At 41.3% G+C, this 26,221-nt stretch overlaps 1 protein-coding gene and 1 long non-coding RNA gene across 3 annotated transcripts in view; one reads left to right on the top strand and one right to left on the bottom strand.

The window, feature by feature from the left end:
* The window catches only part of LOC133153086 (serine/threonine-protein kinase BRSK2-like), a 180,370-nt gene that overhangs the window by 135,932 nt on the left and 18,217 nt on the right, over positions 1-26,221 (top strand). The window contains exons 8-17 of the mRNA XM_061277139.1: positions 1,069-1,215; positions 2,055-2,086; positions 2,426-2,590; positions 2,738-2,835; positions 3,655-3,805; positions 4,558-4,617; positions 9,052-9,112; positions 22,322-22,529; positions 23,362-23,410; positions 23,526-23,649. Of these exons, the coding sequence (XP_061133123.1) occupies positions 1,069-1,215; positions 2,055-2,086; positions 2,426-2,590; positions 2,738-2,835; positions 3,655-3,805; positions 4,558-4,617; positions 9,052-9,112; positions 22,322-22,529; positions 23,362-23,410; positions 23,526-23,649 (1,095 nt within the window). The remainder of the gene's footprint in view (positions 1-1,068; positions 1,216-2,054; positions 2,087-2,425; positions 2,591-2,737; positions 2,836-3,654; positions 3,806-4,557; positions 4,618-9,051; positions 9,113-22,321; positions 22,530-23,361; positions 23,411-23,525; positions 23,650-26,221) is intronic.
* Positions 14,067-16,859, bottom strand: LOC133153087 (uncharacterized). 2 transcript variants are annotated; one of them, XR_009714248.1, is made up of 4 exons: positions 16,770-16,837; positions 15,447-16,551; positions 14,462-14,529; positions 14,067-14,384 (listed from the first exon to the last, which is right to left on the bottom strand). It is a non-coding gene; the product is annotated as an uncharacterized LOC133153087 (long non-coding RNA). The 2 variants fall into 2 exon arrangements; XR_009714247.1 differs by lacking the exon at positions 15,447-16,551 and having other exon boundaries at positions 16,770-16,859.

Raw genomic sequence — 26,221 nt, 5'->3', positions numbered from 1 at the left:
ATTATATATCAAATAACTATTATATAAGCAATAATATTATCAAACCATTTGTCACTCCAAATCATTAAATCCATCGATCAAATTCCTCGTCCTTTGTCAACAACGCCGCCCGTGCACGCTGACGTCAGCCTCGTCGTTATTCCACAGATCTAGTATATTCCTCGTCCTTTGTCAACAATGCCGCGTGTGCGCCCTGACGTCAGCCTCGTCGTTATTCCACAGATCTAGTTTATAACTATATTGGAGCGTTAACAAAGTACAAGGAAAGATGTGGGTTTGGTAAACGGCTCTTTATTTACAAAACAAGAGGTCAACGAGCCAACAACTACTGACTGTAACAATAAAAACATATACAAGTTGCTACACGAAATAAAATATATCAAAAAACGATAACATAAATGGTTCACCACCACACGGCCCCAAGCACCGGCGTGGATTTCCAGGCGTGTGGCGGCATGGACTTCCATCCCCGGAGGTGACACTTCCAGCCACGGAGGTGGAAGAGAGCTCCATAGAATAGGACCGGGCGTGCGTAAAAGCCATGTCCGAGCCCCATCCACCGTCACCAGACAGCCACCCGGCCGAGCGCCGGCCCCAGACTTCCATCCAGGGAGGTGAAAGAGAGCTCCGTAGAGTAGCACCGGGCGTGCGTAAAAGCCATAATAGTTTTTCAAACCTTCTGTGTCACTCCAAATCCTTAAATCCTTCAAACTCTTCGTCCTCCGTGTCACTTACAAACAAAGCCGCTAATGATGCCGGTAGTATGTGGGGCCCTTCGTCATCTTCGTCATCCCGTGTTCGAATCTTTGTCCTTTTGGTAAACAACCACCGCGCCACGCCGCGCTGCTGACGTCACTTGAAATTCAAATGACAGTAATCCCTTGCTACATCGCGGTTTCAATTATTTTATTTATTTTTTTTACATTTTTGAAAAAATTCACATATAAGTCGCTCCTCAGTATAAGTCGCACCCCCCACCCAAACTATGAAAAAAAACGCAATTTATAGTCCGAAAATTACGGTACATGTAATACGTAGTTAATTTTAGTTTTCTGTTTTTGACCTCAGGGCGCTTTGCCTTTTGATGACGACAACTTGAGGAATCTTTTGGAGAAAGTGAAACTTGGAGTTTTCCACATGCCTCACTTCATTCCTCCGGAATGCCAGAACCTCCTTCAGGGGATGATTGAAGTGGACGCTTCCAAGAGACTGACGGTAAGATATGTAGTGTATGCAACTTGATCATCCAGCCTTGCTGCTCGTTTGTAACTGGGGCAAAAGTCATATATAGTAGCAACAACAAATGCGGAGTAAATGTCAGCAAGTATTGTCTCAAATATTTTGAAATAATATGAATAAAATGAAACATTTAGCATTCACTTTTAGAGAAATTAGGTACAGCCTTAAAACTATTGGGTTAAAAATTGGACTGACCCAGGAAGTTGGTCAATTGAGTCAACTTTGAGTTGTTTTGTTAAACTAAAAACAACCCAGTTGTTGGGTTGTTTTATGCAAGAAAATGTTTTTTAGGGGGCAAATTTCATGGTCGGTCAAAATTTTAACCCAAGTTGGGTTGTTTTTACCCTTGCATGTTTAATGATGTATTGTCTTTATTTCCATTTAAATTCAACCTGACAGTACAGCATTCCCAACCAATCATTTTTGATGCAGTGCTTTCTCCTAATCTTATCTTCCTTTGAATGGTATGGCGAACAGCTCAATGAACTAACAATTCCACTTTGTGAAGTTCATCCATGCAAATTATATTTGGTCAATCTGGGCTGATAACGAATTTGCACATCTTTAGTTGTTGGATACAGATCATTACATTTAGGTTATTAAAGGAAAACATATCATTTACAGACAGCTGCATTATAAAAATCATGAAGTTAATTTTATCAAGTATCAAATATGAAAATACAGCAAGCATAAGTGATTAGATGTTTTCATTGCATTATATAGAAACAAAAACACGCAAGTTATTTCTACTAACACATTTCAATCAGTGCCGTCTGGGTTCATGTATTGTTTTTGTTTTATCTCTTGTGTTGCAGTTAGAGCAGATTCAGAAGCATACATGGTACCTGTAAGTAAACAAACCTGTGCAGAATCTACAATGAATGTGTTGAGTTTTAATGAAGATTGTGCACCACTATTTTTTTACTGTTTCTAAGTTGTCTACTGTAGTTAAATGTGACCTAAAGCACTTTGAACTACCCTACCACTGTATTTAAATAGAATTTAGAATTCCAACATAGGTCCACTATATGGCACCCCGCATGTGCAGTAAACAGCATTTTGGTGTCAGTTTTTTAGCATGACAAGGCAAAACAAGAGTGAATCTGGGCTAATGACTGACACCGAAAGCAGTTTCTCAGGCTGTGATGAGTGAGTTTCTCTGTATGTGTTATATGTTGTGTTATAGAGCTGGAAAGAATGAACCCAAGCCCGAACAACCCATCCCCAGGAAAGTGGCCATCAAGATGCTGGCTACAGTAGAAGAGATTGACCCCGATGTCCTGGAGAGTATGCATTCTCTAGGCTGCTTCAGGGATAAGTACAAGCTGACCAAAGACCTGCTTTCTGATGAGTGAGTGAGAAGCAGATAGTCAACTTGTTTGTCATAGGAGTGATTGATGCGGCAGCATACCAATCCCTCTGTTATATGTGACGTTGTTGGAGCAATTGTCATAACAGCATGCACTTACCACTTGCTCTTTGCCTTTCCTCTCTTTAGTGACAATCAGGAAAAGATGATCTACTTCCTTCTCCTTGACCGCAAGGAAAGATATCCAAGCCACGAGGACCAGAACCTGCCTCCACGCAATGAGATTGGTAGGTTCATCCAAACAGAAACACAATATTCTTGGAGCATAGAAGTGGTTTAAATTCCTCATGACCTTTGAAATTTCACGTCACTCTGTCCCAGTCTGTTGTTTTGAACCACTGTGATGTTCATATTATATCCAGCCATCCATTTTCTGAACCGCTTAGTCCCCACGGGGGTCGCGGGCGTGCTGGAGCATATCCCAGCCGTCATCAGGCAGTAGGCAGGGGACACCCTGAACCGGTTGCCAGCCAATCGCAGGGCACACAGAGACAAACAACCATTTGCACTCGCACTCCCACCTAGGGACAATTTGGAGTCTTCAATCGGCCTACCAAGCATGTTTTGGGGATGTGGGAGGCAACCGGAGTGCACGGAGAAAACCCACGCAGGCCCGGGGAGAACATGCAAACTCCACACAGGGAGGGCCGGAGGTGGAATCGAACCCGCACTCTCCTAACTGTGAGGCGGACGTGCTACCCAGTGCGCCACCGAGCCGCCTTCATATCATATCATTAAAGGATTTCAGTGTATTTTCAGGCAATTAAGTTAGTTAGGCAAACCGCTAAGTGTTTAAATCTTCACTGTAAATCTGACTACATGTACATTATGCATACAGAAAGATAATCAAATGGTTGATTTGTTTTTTTCTTGACTGGTTAGTGATTCTTGTAGCGCAATTTATAAATAATATTAATATCTAACACAAAACCACTCACAAAGTTTGCTAAACTCTACATTTTGAAGATGTGTCAAACAATCAAGGATGAATAAAATTCAAACACTACTTACTTATTCACTCATTGAACTCTGAATTTGCTCAGCAGACCCTCCCAGGAAGCGTGTGGATTCACCCATGCTGAGTCGGCACGGGAAGCGGAGACCAGAGAGGAAGTCAATGGAGGTGCTTAGCGTCACAGAGGGAGGATCACCTGTCCCAGTACGGCGAGCTATTGACATGGCAACTCATGGTCAAAGGTAGGAGATCCCCTATTGAGACAATACAACATCATTTATAAAGTTTCTAAAATGTATGCTGAAATGTGTGAGACTATCATGCATTCTGCATTGAAAGAGTTTCTCCTCCTGATTACCTGCCAAACCATATTCATCAAAAGAAATATCTGTATCTCTATCCTGATTTGATAGGTAAGCAATTGTCATTATTTTTCAACTTTGCTCAGATTTCACTGATGTAGCAGATTATTGTTAATTAAAAATGTAACTAATTATTCTTTGTTATGGGCAACATGATGGTAGTCTGGTTCGCACATCTGCTTTACTGTGTAGAAGTCATATTTGATTCCGGGCTTCAGCATTCCTGTACAAAGTTTGCATGTTTTTCCCGTTCCTGCTTGAGTTTTCTCCAAGCACTCTAGTTTCCTCTCACATTCCCAAGACATGACATTTCAAAAGCATGCTTGGGAGGTGAATTGAGCGCTTTAAATTGTCCTTAGGTATGATTGTGCAACCAGTTCAGGGAGTTCCATGCCTATTATCATGAAGATAAGATAAGCGGTTCAGCAATCAATGGATTGATATTATTCCTTATTGATCCCATTGATTGTTTGATTTTTACAGGAATTTTCAATTGATCCTCATTTCATATTACCCAATTTGTTCTAAGGTTTTGCTTGTTGAATGAGTGTTACATTCTTGTACAGGAGGAATCCTTATGTGACAGTCTTTCTGTCTTTCTTTCTTTTTTTTTAATCTACCCCCATTTTTAGCAAATCTGTATTTGATAAAAGCTTGGATATCACAAACGCTAACTGCAGCAAAGAAGAAAGGTGTTGGTTCATTCTCTTCATGGTATTTTGTCAATTTAACATCTCTTAATTTGAATTTCATGATTATTTTCCTGTGATTAAAGTCTTGATCTTAATCTGAATTTCATGATTATTTTTCTGTTGTTAAAGTCTCATAAAAATACTCTAAAAATCTCTGTTTATCACAAAAACTTACTTTTTTCCTACAACTGCTATTGAGCTCTTCTTTTGCATTCTTTATTGGAGTATTACAGTACAGAGTATAGTTACAGTAAGCAAGACAGGAAGAAATTCAAAATTACTTTTTAGAAGAGTTCTGCCGCAATGAATGTTTTTTTTTTTTTTGCAAATCAAATGAATGCAGGCTTTACAATGGAATATGAACTATTGGGCAGCATGGTGCAGAGCGGTTTGCACGTCTGCCGCTTTGTGTGAATGCTTTATGTCTAAATAGCTATACTAGATGGGTCCAGTATTTTTTACTTGGACTTCTCACTCAAAGTCAAACCCTAATGACGACAACCGGTATTGAAAATAAATTGATGGATAATATATTGTCAAGAAGCACTTTTACTACAGAAAAAATAATCTTCCAAAGTTTTTTTGTCCATGTAGTGTGTATGTTTTAAATAATGTACATCACTGGAAACATGCCTGTTTTTGGCATAGCAGCCAAATTATTCACTGTAACTGTCTTTTGCTCTATTATCCTTTGCTTCACTTTTTCAACCCAAATTGTGAAATTGGGTATTGCAATTTTTCCGTAATTTTCTGAAGAGATAAACAGACATCAATTGTGAAAACATCCATCCAAGGCAATAAAGGGGCAAACCAGCACCATTACAAATGAGGAGATTTAGCAAGTTGACATGAATGTTTGCTGATGATGGTGTGTGTGTGTGTGTGTGTGCGTGTGTGTGTGCATGTATGTGTGTGTGTGTGTTTGTGTGTGCGTGTGCATGTGTGTGCGTGTGTTTGTGTGTGTGTGTGTGTGTGTGCGCGCGTGTGTGTGCGTGTGTGTGTGTGTGTGTGTGTGTGTGTGTGTGTGTGCGTGCGTGCTTATTTAATAATGAAATATTGTTTTCAATTTCCACTTCCAATAAAGCCAAATTGTCCATGGACGTTTAATCTAGAATTCTTGAAAGACATCAGCAGAACAAGTTTCTTGGCAATGAAGGGAAGACAAGAAGGAGGAAAATGAAAAGTTAATGATGCATGAATAAAACCTGAAAAGCTTATGAAGCGGGGAAACACAAACAGTACATACATCTTGCTCAGATTGTCTGCATCTGCTTGACCTTATATTGAAGTATAAATTATGAATTTATAATGTTGTTCATTGATTGTTGTGTCAATTTTTGCCCACTCTGCATACAGTATTTTGTTAATTTATTTGCATTCATATTTCTTCAGACTAGTCAGAGGTGTGTACATCCAAAGCAATTAATGGCTGTTGTACTAATTTGTAAACATTTGCCTGAATCTGCTAGTGATAAATTCACTCGCCTTCCAAAAACATTGAAACAGTGTCGGCAGAATGACGACGACAACCACCTTCACAAGGTGTCAGGCGTTGTATCTGTAAATGTATCTGGAATACACTGCTTGGTCTGCTACAGTGTTAAATGTATTTGCCATCATTTTATGCCATACAAAGTTAGTAAATAGATACAAGTATTAAGCAGCTCAGCAAGATGAGGGGTTGCCCACACTGGGTTTTGAACCTCAGTCTTCAGACATACAACTACAATAACTAGACAGCTGAAGAACTAAAAATACTGTTCATCTTCTCATCTGTGGTTTTCAGGTTCTAGTGATCTTAAAGTTAGCCACCAAAGTGAGTCACGGTTACGCATGAATCTTTTGTTGCATTGTGGTCCAGTACACAATAATAAAGCTTTTTAAACCCTCCCCGATACCTATTCACTACAAAAACCTTTCTTATTCCCTCAATAAGCATTCCCTCACTGTTCGGTGCATGTATTATACATTTACAATGAATAAAAGAACAAACTTGATATTGTCACGTGTACCGACTCCTGCAACTTCTTCCCTCGCGTGTGGCCACGTGCCCCCTTCTGCGCTTGAACTCAGTCACATCCGCAGTGCATTTCTCAGAGGCAGTGTGTATTTAAACGGCGTTCTCCCGTCACTCATAAACTCGCGAAGTAGCGCATTCGTGAAAGGTGACGCGCAAAATGGTGAGGGATCACTGTATGACAAATACTTGCCAATTTTGTTACTAGCTGTCCACGACCCACCCAAAATTTGTCTGCTTTTGGGTCCCAACCCATTAATTATGAATAACTGGTAAAAAAAATGAATGACAAATTAAAAAACATACGGGAACAAAAATATTTCCCGCTTAAGCACACAGCAGACATGACCAATCAACCCACTCTTAGTCCAACTGTTATAGTGATACAGGTTGGGAGTAAAAACATTGCTGAAATGTGCCCACTGCAACATAAGCATTTTGATGAAGTGACCAAACCGCACATCTTCAGCCACAGAAAAGAGCTGCAAAAAGCTTAAAAAAACTAAAATAAATGCTGTGCAAGTTATATTTGTGTGTGCATCTTTAGTAGGGTGGCACAGTACGTGTTGCAGGCAGGAGAACGTTTCCACTCTCTCCTTGATGTATTCCGTGGTGAAATTAAAATTCTTCCTCACTAAATGTTGAAGCCAGTGAAGCCAATACATCTGCAGACATTTGTCTGAGACCTAGCAGTGCTTCCTCTTGCATAGCTAAGTCACATTTGGCATGAGGGTGGGAGCAGTTGAGATATTCAGCAGAGCTTGAAGTTGCTCATCGGTAAGTCTAAACCAGTGGTTCTTAACCTGGGTTCGATCGAACCCTATGGGTTCGGTGAGTCGGTCTCAGGGGTTCAGCAGAGCCTCCACTGAGGACGACCGAACAAACCTGATTTATTGTGTAAATTCTGATTTGCCAGTATGTAATTAATTGTGAGTTCATGCATTGTGTTGGTTTTATTCTTTGATCAAGGTGATGTTCATGCACGGCTTATTTTGTGCACCAGTAAAAAAACATCGAAGTCTTGAATATTTTTTTTTTCCACTAAAGAGGGGTTCGGTGAATGCACATTTGAAACTGGTGAGGTTCGGTACCTCCAACAAGGTTAAGAACCACTGGTCTAAACCTATATTTGGACTTGAAGTTCAAGGTAGAAAAGAGCTTTTTGCACAAGTACGTATATGCTACCAAAAAGACACATTCAAATCAGCACCGCACACAACCATTCATATCAAATTTGTGGGCCAAACTAACATTAAACTTTGATATTAAGGCGAGGGCCACAAACTATCGTCGCAATTGGCCCGCGGGTTTAAGACTTCTGGCATAGTTGGTTGTATATGTTACAATGGCAAATAAAGATCTATTCTATATTCTATTCTATTCTATTCTACTTAACGTGGTAATGGCTTTGATACCAAATCATTTTGACAGTTTAAAACTGTAGACACTGTTAAGAATACATTCTTATTTTATTCTGTCTGTACGTGAAGTGCAAATTTGTAGCTTACTGCTTGATGACGCCATAGAGAAAATAAAGCATAATTGCTTAAAAACATGTGAAAACGAATTGGCTGGAAAGCCTCAATGGTTTATGAAGCTTAGTTTTGCCAAACTGGAAGATTCTTTCAAAATACATTTCAAGATTTCATTTGCTATACTTGCCACTGTACAGCATGTGTCCATACAGCGCAAATGTGAATGAAGCATTGACTAATAAATCGTTTACTGATACCCCAGTGGTTAAGGAGGCTTCATTTTGCCTGTCGGTGTATGGCAAAAAAGTGTTACAGTGTTGAAGTTGGGAATGAAACCCAGGCTGAAGTGTGGAATGTGTGGGGCCTTGGAAGTGGCTTCCGTGTTGGTTGCCCTGTGGGAGTTGAGTGCCACTCTCATTATGGATTACAAGTGGCCCATCCTCAAAAAAAAAGTGTGACCTGTTAGTGGTGCTTACTAGTTGCACATGATGTTGTCACCTGTGAGTTTGTGTTAGAAAATGGATTGACATGACAACCCAAATGCTTTTCATACATTGCAAACATAATTGTTTATTTTACAACTATTCTGTTACATTTAGAAGGTGAGTTAAATTCAAGCAGTACATGAAGATTAAAATGAAAAGAACAATGGGATATTGAACGTTAACATAAAAAAAAGAAATAAATTAGTGTAATAGTTTTTTGCGTGGACTATGACCATCTCCCTTCAAAGTCTCATAAGCTTCTGATTATTAACAGTTGAACATTCATACTTATATGAGTCACTGCTCCAAAGTTCTGAGACCAGATGTCACTCAAGCCATCAGTTGTTTCGATTGAAAAAACATCTGCCTGTTGTGTGCTTTCTGCCTTGTATTCTGTCTTAGTTTATCGAATAAATAATGACTACTGACTTTTATTGTATTGTGTGTATGTGTGTAGGTCACGTTCAATCAGTGGCGCGTGCTCTGGTCTGTCCATCAGTCCACTCAGCAGTCCAAGGGTAAGTGTCTGTCCATGCTACTTATTGGTTTGCTTCAGTGTATCCTCACTGACTTGCTTCCCTGCCATGTCATGGCGCTCACACACATGCAGATACTGTACTGTATGGAAGCCACTCATCACCAGCTCATAGATTACACTCTTCATCATCATCCTGTAAAACAGGCCAGAATTCTAACAACCTGACCGTTTTTTTCAGACTTTTCTTGTTTTAAAACACGCCAATCCTGAAATGGTTATGGAGGGGTACAGGTAACATAGTTTGGGCCACGTTCTGGTACATTTTTGATACGTTTAGCTCATAGAGCATCTTTGTTCTCTCTCAGAGTTCTCAGAGCTTAGCATAATTTGCATTTTGTAGTACAGTGAATGATATGCAATAAATTATTTCAACTTAACCATTATTCAAAAACAACTCTTTCAAATTGTAAATTACCTCTTATTCCTTGACAAAACTGTATAAAACTGTGGTTCAAAGGCAATTGTTTCAAAGTCACGACCCATTTCATAGTTTCTGAAAATACTTGTTACATTTTTAAATGCAGTCTCAAATTACATTGACACTACCACTAAAATTATGTTGCCAGCTATGATGTCCGTTAGCAAGAGGAAAAAACTGCACTGTGTTTGTTTACAAACGAGAGCAGAGGTTCTTAACCTGGGTTTAATCGAACCCTAGGGGTTCGATGAGTCGGTCTCAGGGGTTCGGCCTCCACTGCGGAGCGCCAAACACACCTGATTTATTGTGTAAATTCGTGATGACACATATCTCGCAAAGACAACAGCAGAAGTCACACTGATTTGCAAGTGTGTAATTTATTGTGAGTTCATGCATTATGTTTTTTGAACAAGGTGTTGGTTATGCACGGCTCATTTTGTGCACCAGTAAAAAACATCCATGTCTTGCATTTGAAAAATATATATATATTTTTTAACTAAAGAGGTGTTCGGTGAATGCGCATGTGAAACTGGTGGGGTTCGGTACCTCCAACAAGGTTAAGAACCACTGGACTAGAGTAAGTAATTTTTCCTAACGCTTACAAAATACTTGATATTCAATGTGAGAACTTGGTATGCCTCAGTACTAATCCGAAGAAAATCTGAATACAGTGATCCCTCTTTTTTCGTGGGAGATTTGGTCCAGAACCGCCCGCGAAAAAGTAAATTCCGAAAAGTGGATACGGTATACAGTGATCCCTCGCTACTTCGCGTTTCGTTTATCGCGGCTTCACTACATCGCGGATTTTTCTTTCCAAATAAAAAAAAAACGTTTAAAAATCAAAATAAAACTTCTAAATTGAGGAAACGTTTGTAACCCAGGGGTGGGCAAACTACGGCCCGCGGGCCACATCCGACCCACGGGACTGTTTAATCCGGCCCGCCAACCCTGAAAAAATTGTATTATTAAACTTTTTTTTTGTCATTTTGCCTGCAATGACTGCGTTTCCCCAGTAGATGGGGAGCCGCTCGCCTGCGCATTTACCGTTTTTTTCCGTGTATAGTGCGCCCCCATGTATAATACGCACCCTAAAAATGGCATGCTGATGCTGGAAAAAAGCCTGTACCCATGTATAATACGCACCCAATTTGTATGAATTTTTTTAAATTTTTTTTTTTTTTTTTTTTAAGTCCCAATGATCGTCACACACGCAGGGAGGCAATGGGTCCCATTTTTATAGTCTTTGGTATGGTCTTAACTAGGCTGGATGTAATTTTTTTTGTTCGCGTTGATTTCTCCGACTGCCCGTAAATGCACCACCGCGCTCCGTGCGCGCACGGGAAAGAGGCGTGCGGACATGAAAAAGGCGGCTCTATATGGGAGAGACGTTGAAGAGGAATAAAAACACCCTTGGAAACCAAAACTTGCCCCTCGTCGTGACTCGGAGCCGCAACAAATGTTTCGGATTTGTGTAGGGTACATTGTGACAGACAGCAAACGAGCAGGTGATCGAGCAAGCGTCTGATACGAGAGCAAAAATAAAAAATAAAAAAATTAAAATATTTTTGACCCCACGTATAATGCGCACCCCAGATTTTAGGACAATAAATTAGTTAAATTTTGCGCACTATACACGGAAAAAAACGGTACTACCTTAAGCCGTGTCAGAAAGCTCAGTGCACACTCACAAGTGTGTGTACGTACTCAGTAGTACGGACATGGCGCACTCGCGCTCTATTTGTATCAGTCCCGAATTTAGAGCGTGGGCTGTGACGACAGCATTCTTGTAATTCGCGCGCGCGCAGCCCACCGCAACATTAGCATTTTGATGAAGTGACCAAACCGCACATCTTCAGCCACAGAAAAGAGCTGCAAAAAGCTTAAAAAAACTAAAATAAATGCTGTGCAAGTTATATTTGTGTGTGCATCTTAAGTAGGGTGGCACAGTACGTGTTGCAAGCAGGAGAACGTTTCCACTCCCTCCTTGATGTATTCCGTAGTGAAATTAAAATTCTTCCTCACTAAATGTTGAAGCCAGTGAAGCCAATACATCTGCAGACATTTGTCACTCAACTCCTCAGCTCACGAGTGGCCATGTTTTATGTTTTCCCACTTTTGTGAGCTGCACTTTGAAGCCAATTACAGTAACAACTGTGTATGGGTGAATATGAAACCTAAATAGTACCTCACAGGGAGGGTTTTTCATCTGTATAAAGCAGGGGATCAATGTAAAATGAATTGCAAAACTGAAAAACTACAGTCCATAAGGGCTTTTCCATGTATCGGTGCGTATGTCCCTTTGCATAATATTTTCTGACCTACCAATTGTCAATAACTCATAGTTTCAGTCTTAGCTTATTGAATAGACAGAACAATGTTTTATATCTAGCAGTTTTACATAGCAACATTCTAACTTACAAAAATAACAAACACAGCTTTCTGTGTGTGCTATTTTTATCCCATAGCAGGATGGAGTGTGGGGTGGCATGAGGTGGAAATGAACAACAGTACGAGTGTGTTTGTGGTGAAGTTGTTTCAGTACCCTTGGAGCTGTGTATTTATAGTCCAAGATCAGTGCAGTTTGATGACTCAGAGGAGGAAACTGTCAGTTTTCATTTTTTATTGGCAAGTTGACAATGGAATTTTCACTTCCCATGGTGTCATTCCGTGACTTGCACCTCCTCATAACTACAAATGGGCCTATAATTGTCACTATGCACTTTACATGATTAAATTATAACCTTGCTTTTTCTAAATTCTCGCATTTTTAATCTGGCTGTATATGCTGTGTCACAATCAGAGATGGGGTAAATTTTACCTTGGCATGGCAATGTTTTCAGAAAGAGTGTGAAACATCTGCTTATGATTAAACAAGAAAGTATCTTGAAGAATTTAGCAACTAGTCGTTTTTTACCTTGATGTTGAGATACTATAGGAAATAATAAGTGTGGTTCAGAGTGCTTCTGAAAAAAAAAAAAAAGCTGATTGCTGCTAATATTGTGTTTCTTTGGTTGCTAACGAAATGAATTTTCACAATGAAAATAGCATTATATGTTGCTTTAAACAAAGTTTCCTGCAGTATTGGGTTTTTAGGTAAGTCATTTTACCTCATTTAAATTTTTGTCCTAACATACAGTTGCAAAAACAAGGGTGTGAACGCTTTGCAACTACCCAGATTTCTGCATAAATTAGAAAAAAAAACACTTGATGTTATTTCTACTCACAATAATAGACAAATAGTCTGCTTAAACTAATTTCACACAATTGGTGTGTTTGTATTGAACACAGCATGTAGACCAGGGGTGCCCAAGCCCGGTCCTCGAAAGCACTGATCCAGGCTGTTTTAGATGTTTCCCGACTCCTATAAGACGGCGGGCCGAACGCAATTTAAATGAACTTAATGGATCTGAATCGAGGGAGTACACAATTCTTTGTGTGTGATATCTAGTTATCATATTAAGTCAAAAACAATTTGTTGGGAGCTAATTTTTGGTCATCCTTTGTCACAATCTTACATTTTAATGAAATGTTTTCTCATGCATATCGTTGGACACCTGTAGCTGATAAACCATTGACAATTCGCATACGGGGATTACGGACCCCCCAAAATGTAAACAAGATGGAACTGCATCCTGTCTAGATTGCATTGGAAGACAGTCAATACAATTCTAATAAAACTTTCAAATCCACGATCCAACTTGTGTAGTGTTTTCATAAAATGTTACTAAGATAGTTGAACCATGGCATATTTCCTTGTATTTCGCAAACTGTATTCAGCCATACTGACATTACCGAGCTTGCTTGCAATTAACCTAGATGGATAACGTTAACGTGATATTAACGTTAGTGCTTGTAACGTTACTAGGTGGCGTATTTATTTATTTATTTATTTATTTATTTATTTATTTATTTATTTATTTATTTATTTATTTATTTATTTATTTATTTATTTATGTATTTATTTATTTATGTATTTATTTATTTATGTATTTATTTATTTATTTATTTATTTATTTATTTATTTATTTATTTATTTATAGTGGGAAAGATTGAAGATGGAGTGCTGCATGCATGTGTGCAATTCATGTAAAGAGCCCGCTAAAATAATTGCATTTTCAGAGACAAGTAGGGTCAAATCTATTAATTGTACATTGTAGTGGGCTAATTTAGATGTCCCAGAGAGTGCAATAGCACAACTTGCTGTTATAACATTCAATTTAACAGTTAACAGCCCGATTCGAGATGTGCTAGCTAATGCAGGTTACCACAGAGAATGCTACGTGCAATTTGCAAACACACGGAATATAGAGGCTGCCGACAAGAGGACGGAAAAAATGACAGACCGTAAAAGGTTCGTACCAAATGCACTTTACTTTAAACATATGACACACTATTACTGTATTTTATTTTACTGGACTGGCCGTGAAATTTGCCCTGTTTTTCTCTTCAAGAGAAAGCAATCAATATGGGTGTGAGAGATGTGTATTAATCCTGGAACATGGACACAGCATCTTAATCAAGTCAAGTCAAGTTTATTTGTATAGCCCTAAATCACAAGCAGTCTCAAAGGGCTTCCCATAGACAAAAATTGACAATTATTCTCAAAGCATCCCCTGATCCAATCCTGTAACATGGACACAGCATGTATGAGTCAAGGTCAGATCTAGCCTGGAATAGACAGGAATCAACAGAATGTTGATTTTGTGATGTGTAACTACAGTGCAAGGGTGTCCAGCTCAATCTTTGATCTTGCAAGATTACGATTGACCCCTCAGGGTAGGTTAGATTAGATTAGACCTCGAAAATATCTGTAGTGTCGTCCAAGGTTGAGCATCTGGGGAAACAGAAAAACAACCAATACATTTTGGAGCATTGTTACTACAATACATAAAGTTAGTCATCAATGAAGACCTCTTTGAGATTGACTGGATGTCACTTCCTCCAGCCTCAGTCGGAATCCTGGGACTTGTGTACTGCTCCTGCAAAAAACACAATGTATGAAGGGGAGATGCACATGCAAATCAAACGTTCTACCTTGTACAGACGTGTGTGTGTTTGGACTGTCTGAATACCGTTAATTACAAATGGTAATGTTGTTATTGTGTTACTAATATAAATGTTCTCTACCACTATGGTCCTCTCTTTGGTCTTGTTTAATACCCACAACATGCTAGCGTAACACCCAATAAGAATGTGAAACAACTATTATTAGCATTGGGTTAGGGTTGTTTGACTAATGTTTATCAAAGTCAAAGTCAAAGTCTGCTTTATTGTCAATCTCTTCACATGCCAAGACACACAAAGAAATCGAAATTACGTTTCCACTATCCCACGGTGACAAGACATAGTACACGACCTACATACAAGCAAACAACACAAAATAAAAACAAGAAGGCACAAACAATGAATAATAAGAGTGATGAATAAATAATAAATAAACAATAACACAATAAATAAGAAGAGCAAAACGGAGCAAGTGTGCATACAGCAGACAGTCAGAATATAGCGCAAAAGTACAGGAGACTACGCAGAAGGGGGGAGAGAGTTCAGGACCCTAACAGCCTGGAGTATGAAGCTGTTGGTGAGTCTGGTGATGCGGGAGCGCAGGCTCCCGTACCTCTTCCCAGAGGGCAGAAGATCGAACAAAGAGTGAGCGGGGTGACTCACATCACTCACAATCGTGGTCGCCTTGTGGGTGAGATGGGAGGTGTAAATGTCTTTCAAGGAGGGGAGTGAAGCACCAATAATCTTACCAGCCGTGTTCACTATGCGCTGGAGGGCCTTCATGTCGTAGTCAGTGCAGCTACCACCCCAAACAGCAATACAACTGGAGAGGACGTTCTCCATGGTGCCACGGTAAAATGTAGTCATGACGGCCAGAGGAGCACACGCTCACCTGAGTTTCCGCAGGAAGTACAGGCGGCGCTGGGCCTTCTTCGCCAGTGATGCGGTGTTGGAGGACCAGGAGAGATCCTCACTGATGTGCACCCCCAGGAACCTGGTGCGGCTCACTCTCTCAACCACAGCACCGTCGATGGTCAGCGGCAGGTGTTGGGTGTGACCCTTCCGGAAGTCAACAACAATCTCCTTGGTCTTGTTGACGTTCAGCAGGAGGTTGTTGACCTTGCACCACGTGGTCAGAAGGTCAACCTCCAACCTGTACTGAGTCTCTTGGTGATGAGACCCACCAGAGTCGTGTCGTCAGCAAATTTCACCATGGGGTTGGTGCTGTAGCTCGCAGCGCAGTCATGCGTCAGCAGGGTGAAGAGCAGCGGACTGAGCATGCAGCCTTGGGGGGCCCCCGTGCTCAGCGTGATGCTGGCGGAGATCTTGTCGCCAACCCGTACCATCTGAGGTCTCTGACTGAGGAAGTCTAGTAGCCAGTTGCAGAGGTAGGTACTGAGGCCCAGCTTGGCGAGTTTGCAGATGAGTCGTTGTGGCACAATGGTGTTGAAGGCAGAACTGAAGTCCACAAACAGCAATCTCACATACGAGTCCCTATTCTCCAGGTGGGTGAGGGCCGAGCGGAGGGCAGAGCAGATGGCATCCTCAGAGGACCGTTTGGCTCGGTACGCAAACTGGAAGGGGTCTATGGTGGCAAAGCACTTCATGATGATGGCCGTCAGTGCCACGGGGCGGTAGTCATTGAAGCAGGACGGGGCAGGTTTCTTCGGCACAGGTACGATGGTGGCAGCCTTGAAACACGAAGGGACGACGGCTTGCTGCAGGGAAATGTTGAAGATGTCCGTGAAGACATCCGTCAGCTCCCCAGCGCAGTCCTTCAGCGCTCGACCCGGGATGTTGTCAGGGCCCGCCGCCTTACGAGTGTTGATAGCGGCAAGCGCCCTCCTCACGCTATCAGCAGAGAGGCACAGGGGCTGCTCTTGTGGAGGAGGAGGGGCCTTCAGCGGGCAAGTGCTGTTCTGAGCGTCGAAGCCCTCAAGCCAGCCTCATCCCCCGCTCTGAAGGCTTTGTCCCTGGCCCTTATGTTAGATTACTATCTGAGAAAGACGGTAAGGCAAAACCAGGAGTTACTGTAGCTACTCTCTGTAACCTAAATTAGCCATGTGTAATCTCTGAAGCCAAAATTGACTGCATATATAATGCTGACGACTCCTAACAACCTATCACATTTTAGGGCTTTTCACACTGCACGTTCTTAGCCCCGGGGCTATCCTTAGCCATTTCCAATAAAGATTTATATTAAATAAGAACTTACCAAGTGCAAACAAAGTCCATTGTTGTCAATAGACCCGAGGCAATATTTACTTCCTAGTTCCTGAGTTGGAGGAATGCCATTGGGCGACATCAAGTCACGTGACGCTGTTACGAGTTTTGACTGGTTCTGCAGCAAGGACCCCATTGCAGCAAAGCCTGTTGCGTTTCGCAATCAAACATTGATTTTCATAAAACGATGACCAAAAGACAGCTCCCAACAGTCAGAAATGTCTTAATATAAAATCTATGTAGGTCATATTGGAGGCTCGGTGCGGCACTGGGTAGCACGTCCGCCTCACAGTTAGGAGGGTGCGGGTTCGATTCCACCTCCGGCCCTCCCTGTGTAGAGTTTGCATGTTCTCCCCGGGCCCGCGTGGGTTTTCTCCGGGCACTCCGGTTTCCTCCCACATCCCAAAAACATGCTTGGTAGGCTGATTGAGGACTCCAAATTGTCCCTAGGTGTGAGTGCGAGTGCGAATGGTTGGTTGTCTCTGTGTGCCCTGCGATTGGCTGGCAACCGGTTCAGGGTGTCCCCCGCCTATTGCCCGATGACGGCTGGGATAGTTTCCAGCACTCCCCCGACCCCCGTGGGGACTAAGCGGTTCAGAAAATGGTTAGATGGATGTAGGTCATATTAAAATATCACATCCTCCCTACAACCAGATCAATCATTTCACTAACGAAAGCCTCTAGCGAGCTTTGGGCCGCCACCTATATGTATGTACACACATGATTCAAATGATCTGCTAATCAGCAAGTTAGCAGCAAGCATGAGGGGCTCCATCAATGCTGTTTTGAAACTGCAACGTACGACAGTGGGAGAGGGACATTTTTCAATTTAGTGTGCGGATCGGTGTACAGGTGCATGCAAAGTTACTACATTACAAGAATTATTTATGAGGCCGATTGTTTCATGTCATTTGACATACACAGACACACCCTTGTAGTCTGTGAAACTATTTGTGGTAAAGTGGTTGTCACACATGTCTTATAATGTTGCTACAAGAACAAACTGGATGGTTAAATTAGACTGGAGCTGCTGCAGTTTTTTCAGCTGTGGATTGACACTATTTTAACCAGGTCACTCATTCCAGAGCCTTTTGTATCAACAGCAGTAACAATGCATGCAGTCTCCTATATTGGGTGGAAGGGTCTAAGTTTTGTCAGCTTTTTGCTGCTTCACTTGCTGGTGTTCAAGGGATGCGCTGATACATAAGGTTTAGATTGCTGTGATTGACCTGAGAGAATAAAAATCCAAATCTCGATGCCTATCATGTGAGGACTAGACCAGCAAAAGGAGTAATATATATACAGGGTCCGACAAAATGATGTGACACATTTGTAGGTTTAATAAAATGCAAATAAATGAAAGAAACCAAAACGTTTTTATTTTTATTTTCAAAAAGTACATATAAGGCCATTTTGTTTGGTTTCGTTTCATTTAATTTTCATTTCGTTTTTGAATAATGTTATTTTGTTTCGTTTCAGTTGCTAACATGAATTGGACCGGTGAGCATCGCGCTTTCATTGTGGAAACGTTTATCAAGAACGAATCTGTAACTGCAACACAACAAGCGTTCCGTTTATGCTTCAGACTTGGTAGACATGATCCCGTACCTGCTCGAAACACGATCTTGTTATGGGTTACTAACTTCAGAGCCAGTGAATCAGCATTAAAACGAGAATCAACCGTCGACCTCACTTCGCCAGAACTCCAGAAAATGTGGCAGTGGTAAGACCAAAATAACATTATTCGAAAATGAAACGAAACAAAACGGCATCATATATACACCGTAATTTTCGGACTATAAGTCGCTCCGGAGTATAAGTCGCACCAGCCATAAAATGCCCATAAATGTGAAAAAAAACCATATATAAGTCGCTCTGAAGTATAAGTCGCATTTTGGGGGGCAATTTATTCGACAAAATCCAACACCAAGACCAGACATGAACGAGCAACAACAGGCTAAACGATACGGTATGCTAACGTGACAAACACAAACGAGGAGCTGAGAACGGGCCTGACGTAACATTCAGTTATTTTAAAAAAACTATTACGTAAATAACACGTTTATAAAACCATCTGTGTCACTCCAATTCTTTAAATCCATCGATCGTCCTTTGTCAACAATGCCGTGTGCCGCGCCGCAGTTCAAATTATTCCACAGGCCCATACAACGATATATAAACTATATTTTAAATAACTATCACATAAACAACAATATTATCAAACCATTTGTTTGTCCAAATCCTTAAATCCATCGATCAAATTTCTCGTACTTTATGTCATCCTGGTGACAGAGGACATGTCCAGAGGATATGGCGCTTTAAAGTGTTAATTACTTTATTTGATTTTTTCTCTCTATTTTTCATGTTTTGAATATGTTCAAGATAAAGATATCAAACCATGTGAAGTGATCAACTATACTAAAAACAACATGGGAAAAGGTCAACTATACTTGTAAGTTATGTGTTAATGATCAAGTAAAGATTTGTGGAAAAAAAACATCAATGTCGCTCCTGAGTATAAGTCGCCCCCCACCCAAACTATGAAAAAAAACGCGACTTATAGTCTGAAAATTACAGTACTTTTTGAAAATATATATATATTTTTTGTTTGTTTCTTTATTTTCTTTTTCTTTTATTTGCATTGTATTAAACCTACAAATGTGTTCATTTTGCCGGACCCTGTATAAAAGGAGGATTTTTCTGTTGAGGTGCCCAAATTTATGCACCTGCGTACTGTTATTCAAGTAATGATTGGACACTTTCTGTAAATCCTATAAACTTTGTGTCACTTCTCAAATATCGCTGTGTTTGTCTGCTATGTGATATATTTAACTGAAATTGCTGATCCGAACAACCAATTATTTTTAAAGGAAAATCATAAAAATGATCAGAGGTGCCCAAACCTTTGCATACGACTATATACACACGTTACATTTTGTATAATTTTTTTGTTTCTGATTCATGATACACGCGCGCGCGCGCGCACACACACACGCGCACACACACACACGCGCGCACGCGCGCGCGCACACGTGCGCACACACACACACACCCCCACGCACACGCACGCACGCACACCCGCGCACACGCGCACACGCGCACCCCCACCCGCGCACCCGCGCACACGCGCACACGCGCACACACGCACACACGCACACACGCACACACGCACACACGCACACACACACACACACACACACGTGAAACCTTGAGACCAAAATTTGAAACCACTCTTGTTTCTTCAGTTTCCTCGTCATTTTAAATAGACCTTGAGACCAAAATTTGAGACCACTCTTGTTTCTTCAGTTTCCTCTTCATTTTAAATGGATAGATAATAGAAAGAAATTAAGAAATTAAAGACAACTTGGCGTTCTTGTCATTTTTTGCCATGGTTGGTAATTGTACACTGTTAGAGTGGATCTTATGCACTTTTAACTTTAGGGCTTTTACTTACTTGTCCCCTGGTTCGTTGGACTTCCGGATCCCATCAATCCACTGCTGTCAGACAAAGGCAGACCTAAGATGCTGGCCCAGCGAAGAATTTTCTTCCCAGGTCTTTCTTTTCCAGGTCCTCCGAATGGACGCTGGTCTGGCGACAATGCAGCACGTCATCCTCCGTCCATCAGCAGTGGGCACGTTTGGGATCCGGGTCATGGCACCAAAATGTTAGAGTGGTGCTCACGCTAACTTATTTTGCAAGAACCACACGGAAGACAGTATGCCTTTTGAACACTTACAAGTGGAGAGCTCGTCAACCCTAACATACACTGTAATGAATATGGAGAATTTGTAACAGTATCTTACTGTTTTTTTTTACAATTGTTGTAAAATACTATTAAATATTCATCCGAAATACTATTAAATATTCACCCATAGCATGAAAATTAACAGTTAAATCAGTCCGTTATCATAAATGATAGATGATAAATATAATTTAAAAACATAACTATGGTTTGTTGTAAATGTTGGATGTTTGAACAGTATGTTACTGTTTTGTTTTGTTTTTTTCATTTGTAATATACCGTGAAATATTCATGCATACATGTATATTCAGTTGATGCATACGTAAGAATAACTAGTTGTAAAAATTTGACAGTGTAAAACAGTATTTTATGAAGAAAAGGCACCACAGTGCTCTCCACCTCTTGACAGAAAATACAGTCCACTTCTTTATTAATCATCTTGCAATAAAATTAACCAGTCAGGCCGTTGTGGCGAATACAATACAGTATCGAGCACAAACGTAACTATATTGCTCCATTTCCACGTCGAAATGGAGGCACTCTTTAACATGATACAGCATGTTGCTGGATGTGATTTTTATATGCTTTAGAAGCACAAAATACTCAATATGGGTAAAATACAAGAAGCATCAAACTACGGAGTCGCTGTAGGTCATTATGGTTAATTTTTAGTTTACCCCCACAGAGTGTAAATGTGTAAATATGAATGAACATGAATATCCATTGAAGGCATTTTGAGTGAGTGACAGAAAAGTACCATACAAATATAATGCATTATTACTAAATACCAATTTAACACAGTGGCATGTACTGTAAAAATACAATCACAGATATCCTACTATCATGTTTCAAACTACATTACTACAAATTCAAACTACAATATTACTAGAAGTGGTGTCAAATTATCTGATGGTAATATCCTGAAATTCAAAAGACAGTACTATACTCTTGTAGTAAATGACAATAGGTCAACAGTAATCTACTGGCATCCTTGCTCCCAATATTTTACTTTTATTTTACAGTGAATTTTTTACAGTGTACTGTATGTCCAAGTGATAGGAGCTCGGATCAGCTGTTTTGGTCTCGGTCCATCTCTGCTGTTAATGCATCACGAATGCTCCACTGCTGCCTCCTGGTTGGCTGATAATCACTTTGCTAATCGCATGTTCTGTTTTTCTTTCTTTCATGCACTCTCACCACCTCCTGCCTGCTCCACTTTTCAACCCATCTGCCACATGCTTTTTCATTTCCTGCTGTGTTTTATTCATGGGAATGAACTTTTATTGGGCCATGATGATGCCTTGGCTGCTGCATTTTCTCATGGCTGACTCTGGCGCATGACAAATCACAGCCCAACCGGCGTTTTTTCATACCACCCCAGTCCCCAGATCTGTGTCAGTCCCCCAATTGCAGCCCCACACACTCACTTGAGGTCCGCCTTAACGGCGTGGGACCCCGCTTACCCAACTCCTTCCAGCCCAAGATGGGGTCTCCCCTCATGCACCCTCGCACCCAGACCCTCCCTGCCAAGCCCAAAGTGTCTGCAAAGCCTCTGCTGACTACCAGGTCCAACCCCCTCCCCAAAACAGCCCAGACCACCTCCAACCCCAAGTCTGAGCCCCCCACACCCAGCCAGCCTTTAGCACCCTGCATCCCCAACAGCCCGCATGTGAGGCGCCCACCCCCCTTCACCGTACCCCCAAAGCTCTCCATCCCTCTTTCACCTGCGCCTCCAATGTCACCCCTGCGCCGCCACCACCTGCACCCTGACCACAATGGCAAATCTTTCCCCAACTCGCAGGTTACCCCCCATCCTTCCCCCAGAGGCAGCCCTCTCCCCACTCCTAAAGGCACCCCAGTGCACACACCAAAGGACAGCCCAACTGGCACACCTAGTCCAACACCTCCACCCAGCCCCTCGATCGGCGGCATGCCCTGGAGGACGCGCCTCAACTCCATCAAGAACAACTTCCTGGGCTCCCCTCTTTTCCATCGCAGGAAAATGCAAGGTAAAGTTGGAGTGGAGGGTTGGCATATTGCGACTGGTTTACCATTCGTATGTGTGCAGCAGCGCTCTAATTGTTAGTAAGACTACCAAAACAGGCTTTTGAGCTAACAATCCATACATGAAACCCAGTCATATCCATGCAGATAACAGTGACAAAAAGGAACATTTACACTTACGTATATTGTGTAGACCAAACCTGTGGATAAAAGATGAATTGTGAATGCCTGAGATTATTAGTTACCAATCTTGATCACTTACCTTTGTAAAGAGGTCGTTTTCACAATTTGCTGATGATGTACTGTAAACAAAATGAAATAACAGACTTGGTTTGGTGATCATGGAACATAAGATAACATACTGTTGTTCAGTGTAGTGGTTCATAGCACATAGGGCTCACAATTCAGCGATTTGTGAGCTTGAATCCGGACTCCGCCCTTCCTGTGTGGAGTTTGCATGTTTTCCCTCTTATGTTGGTTTTCTCCAGTTTCTTCCCACATTCCCAAAACATGCATGCTTGGTTCAATGAAGTTCGTAAATTGAATGGTTGACTATACTGTAGATCCCTTAGATGAGCAGCTGTCCAGCTGTAATAGGCTCCAGCATACCCATGTCCCCAAATGATGATCAACTGTGTAGATAAATCAATTTGTTGGTTTAGTCTGAACATGTTAAACAATTTAACAGAGCAAAAAACATGTCATGGCACCTGGACGAAAAAAAAAAACCCAAGTGCCTCCATTATGTTTATTCTTTATTTAAATACAGTACACTTCTAAACACACAGATTCAAACACACACTCAAGTATATACTAACCCAGTTCTTGCATGTGCAGTGCCCACACAGGAGGACATGTCTAGTCTCACCCCGGACTCTTCTCCAGAGTAAGTGACACGGCAGTACACCATATGATTCTTTGCCTTCACAAAAGTGCAGTATTATTGATTATACCATTTTATAAGTTTAAGTTTTGATGTCATCTGTCTCATTTTTCTGTAGACTTGCAAAAAAATCTTGGTTTGGTAACTTCATCAACTTGGAGAAGGAGGAACAGATCTTCATTGTGATCAAAGACAGACCTCTCAGCTCCATAAAAGCAGACATTGTCCACGCTTTCCTCTCTGTAGGTGTCTATCTTTGTCTCCTCTTGATATCCCTCCTGTAAAGTATTAGAACTACAGCACTGCAGCTTTTATGTACTTTGTACATCAGAATCGTAGCTGAAGGAGATAACATATTTGGTTTGAATCCGCTAGTTAGAAGTGAATCAAACCATAGCAAGCAAAACATAAGGATGTCTATGAGACTGCCAGACTTGGATCAAGGAGAGGAGTCGGATGCAGAGTGACAACAAAAAAAGGAATTTATTCGGACAGGCTGAAGTCAGCAAAAAACCAAAAGCGCCCCAAAAGAGGGAAAACAAGGTGGCAAAAAACAAAAACTGAAAAACTTAGAGGTTAGGCTTGGCGACAAAGGTTTCTTTACAAACTAGGTTCTCAAAAAGTAGCTAGGTTCTCAAACGGTTTCATTAACTCACACGATCGCTGGTGCTCTGGACGGGACAAGATGCACTGGCACAAGACAAGGGGAAGACTCTGACTGAATACACACAGAAGGGTAAGGACACAGGTGCACACAATCAGGAACAAGGGCACAGGTGCACACGATTAGGATCAGGGAAGACAAGCTAACTGACGCACAGAGGAAGGGCCCACAAACTGAAACGAGAGGGGAGTTACTTATCAAAATAAAACAGGAAGAGACAATACGACAAAAAGACAAGACAACAATAAACCCACAAAACATGACTGCATGACAGAGACGATAACAACCAATGGTGATGATGAAGCTAATGACAATATTTCAAATCAATCAGTGCCAATCCACAATGCACAATACATCCATCCATCCATCTTCTTCCGCTTATCCGGGGTCGGGTCGCGGGGGCAGCAGCTTCAGGAGGGACTCCCAGACTTCCCTCTCCCCAGCCACTTCATCTAGCTCATCCCGGGGGATCCCAAGGCGTTCCCAGGCCAGCTGAGAGACATAGTCTCTCCAGCGCGTCCTGGGTCGTCCCCCGGGTCTCCTCCCGGTGGGACATGCCCGGAACACCTCCCTAGGGAGGCGTCCAGGAGGCATCCTGATGAGATGCCCAAGCCACCTCATCTGGCTCCTTTCAACGTGCACACACACAATACACGCACAATACAAATATGTGGAATTCCCAAAAAACAAAAGAAACCACTGGTGTACTAAATAGCCTAATAGATTAAAAATAGAGAGTGTAAAACAGGAAAGTAAAAGTAGAAGCTGCTGATGTCACAAATGTGTGACCCGGTAAAGGCCTCAAAACAATTGTCAATGAATTCAACAAAGACAATCTCCAAAGGTTTGTAGTAAAGAACTATCGCCATAGGTTTCTAGTAAAGCAGGGTATCAAACTCATTTTTGTCGCGGTCTGCATTGTAGTTATAGTTTACCTCAGAGGGCCATTATGACTGTCAACCCCATATATTATTTACAGTATAGGCTACATGACAAACTAATGAATAACTAGTTTTGAAATCAGAAACTAGTAAACACATAGTTTAAAAAGATGAATAGTAATAAATCTCTATTTTTTAAAAATTGAAGACAGTTTGTAATGTTGTAATGAAACAAAGTTGACGCAAAATTTGTCTTCGTGGGCCACATAAAATGATGTGGCGGGCCGTATCTGGCCCCTGGGCCTAGAGTTTGACATCAATGTAGTAAAGGATACAACCATTTTTTTGGAGAAGAATTCATGAACAATTGTACAGAAACTACACCAGAAAATGCAAATCAGTCATTTTGAGGGATAGAAAGACTGAGCTCGAATTTGCCAAAATGTGTAGAGAGAACGTTTTACAAACATACAAAGAACCTTGACCAAAGTAATGAAAATCAAAAGGTTTCCATCTACAGAACAAATAAAAATATTGACCGTTCCAATACTTTTGGAGGGGAGTTTTTAGACTGTTTATGCGTTACAGATTTTTTTAGATACATACACTACCGTTCAAAAGTTTGGGGTCACAAAATTGTTTGGGTGACCCCGAACTTTTGAACGGTAGTGTAAATATTATTATAATAAAATATTATGAATTAAATATTATAAATTATGTTTTATATTTGTATAAGATTATATATAATCTATGAATATAAGTATACATATATATTATAAGATTTTTTACACAGAAGATTATATATATAATCTATAAATAATTATCTAAATAAATATATACACTACCGTTCAAAAGTTTGGGGTCACAAAATTGTTTGGGTGACCCCAAACTTTTGAACGGTAGTGTATATATATACATCCATCCATCCATTTTCTGCTTAGTCCCCACGGGGGTCGCGGGCGTGCTGGTGCCTATCCCAGCCGTCATCGGGCAGTAGGCGGGGGACACCCTGAACCGGTTGCCAGCCAATCGCAGGGTACACAGAGACAAACAACCATACGCACTCGCACCTAGGGACAATTTGGAGTGCTCAATCGGCCTACCAAGCATGTTTTTGGGATGTGGGAGGAAACCGGAGTGCCCCGAGAATACCCACGCGGGCCCGGGGAGAACATGCAAGCTCCACACAGGGAGGGCCGGAGGTGGAATCGAACCCGCACCCTCCCAACTGTGAGATGGACATGCTACCCAGTGCGACACCGAGCCGCC

The sequence above is a fragment of the Syngnathus typhle genome, linkage group LG4, assembly GCF_033458585.1.
Source record: "Syngnathus typhle isolate RoL2023-S1 ecotype Sweden linkage group LG4, RoL_Styp_1.0, whole genome shotgun sequence".
Lineage (NCBI taxonomy): Eukaryota > Metazoa > Chordata > Actinopteri > Syngnathiformes > Syngnathidae > Syngnathus > Syngnathus typhle.
Note: the sequence above shows the minus strand (reverse complement) of the source record. Positions and strands in the feature narration are given on the sequence as shown.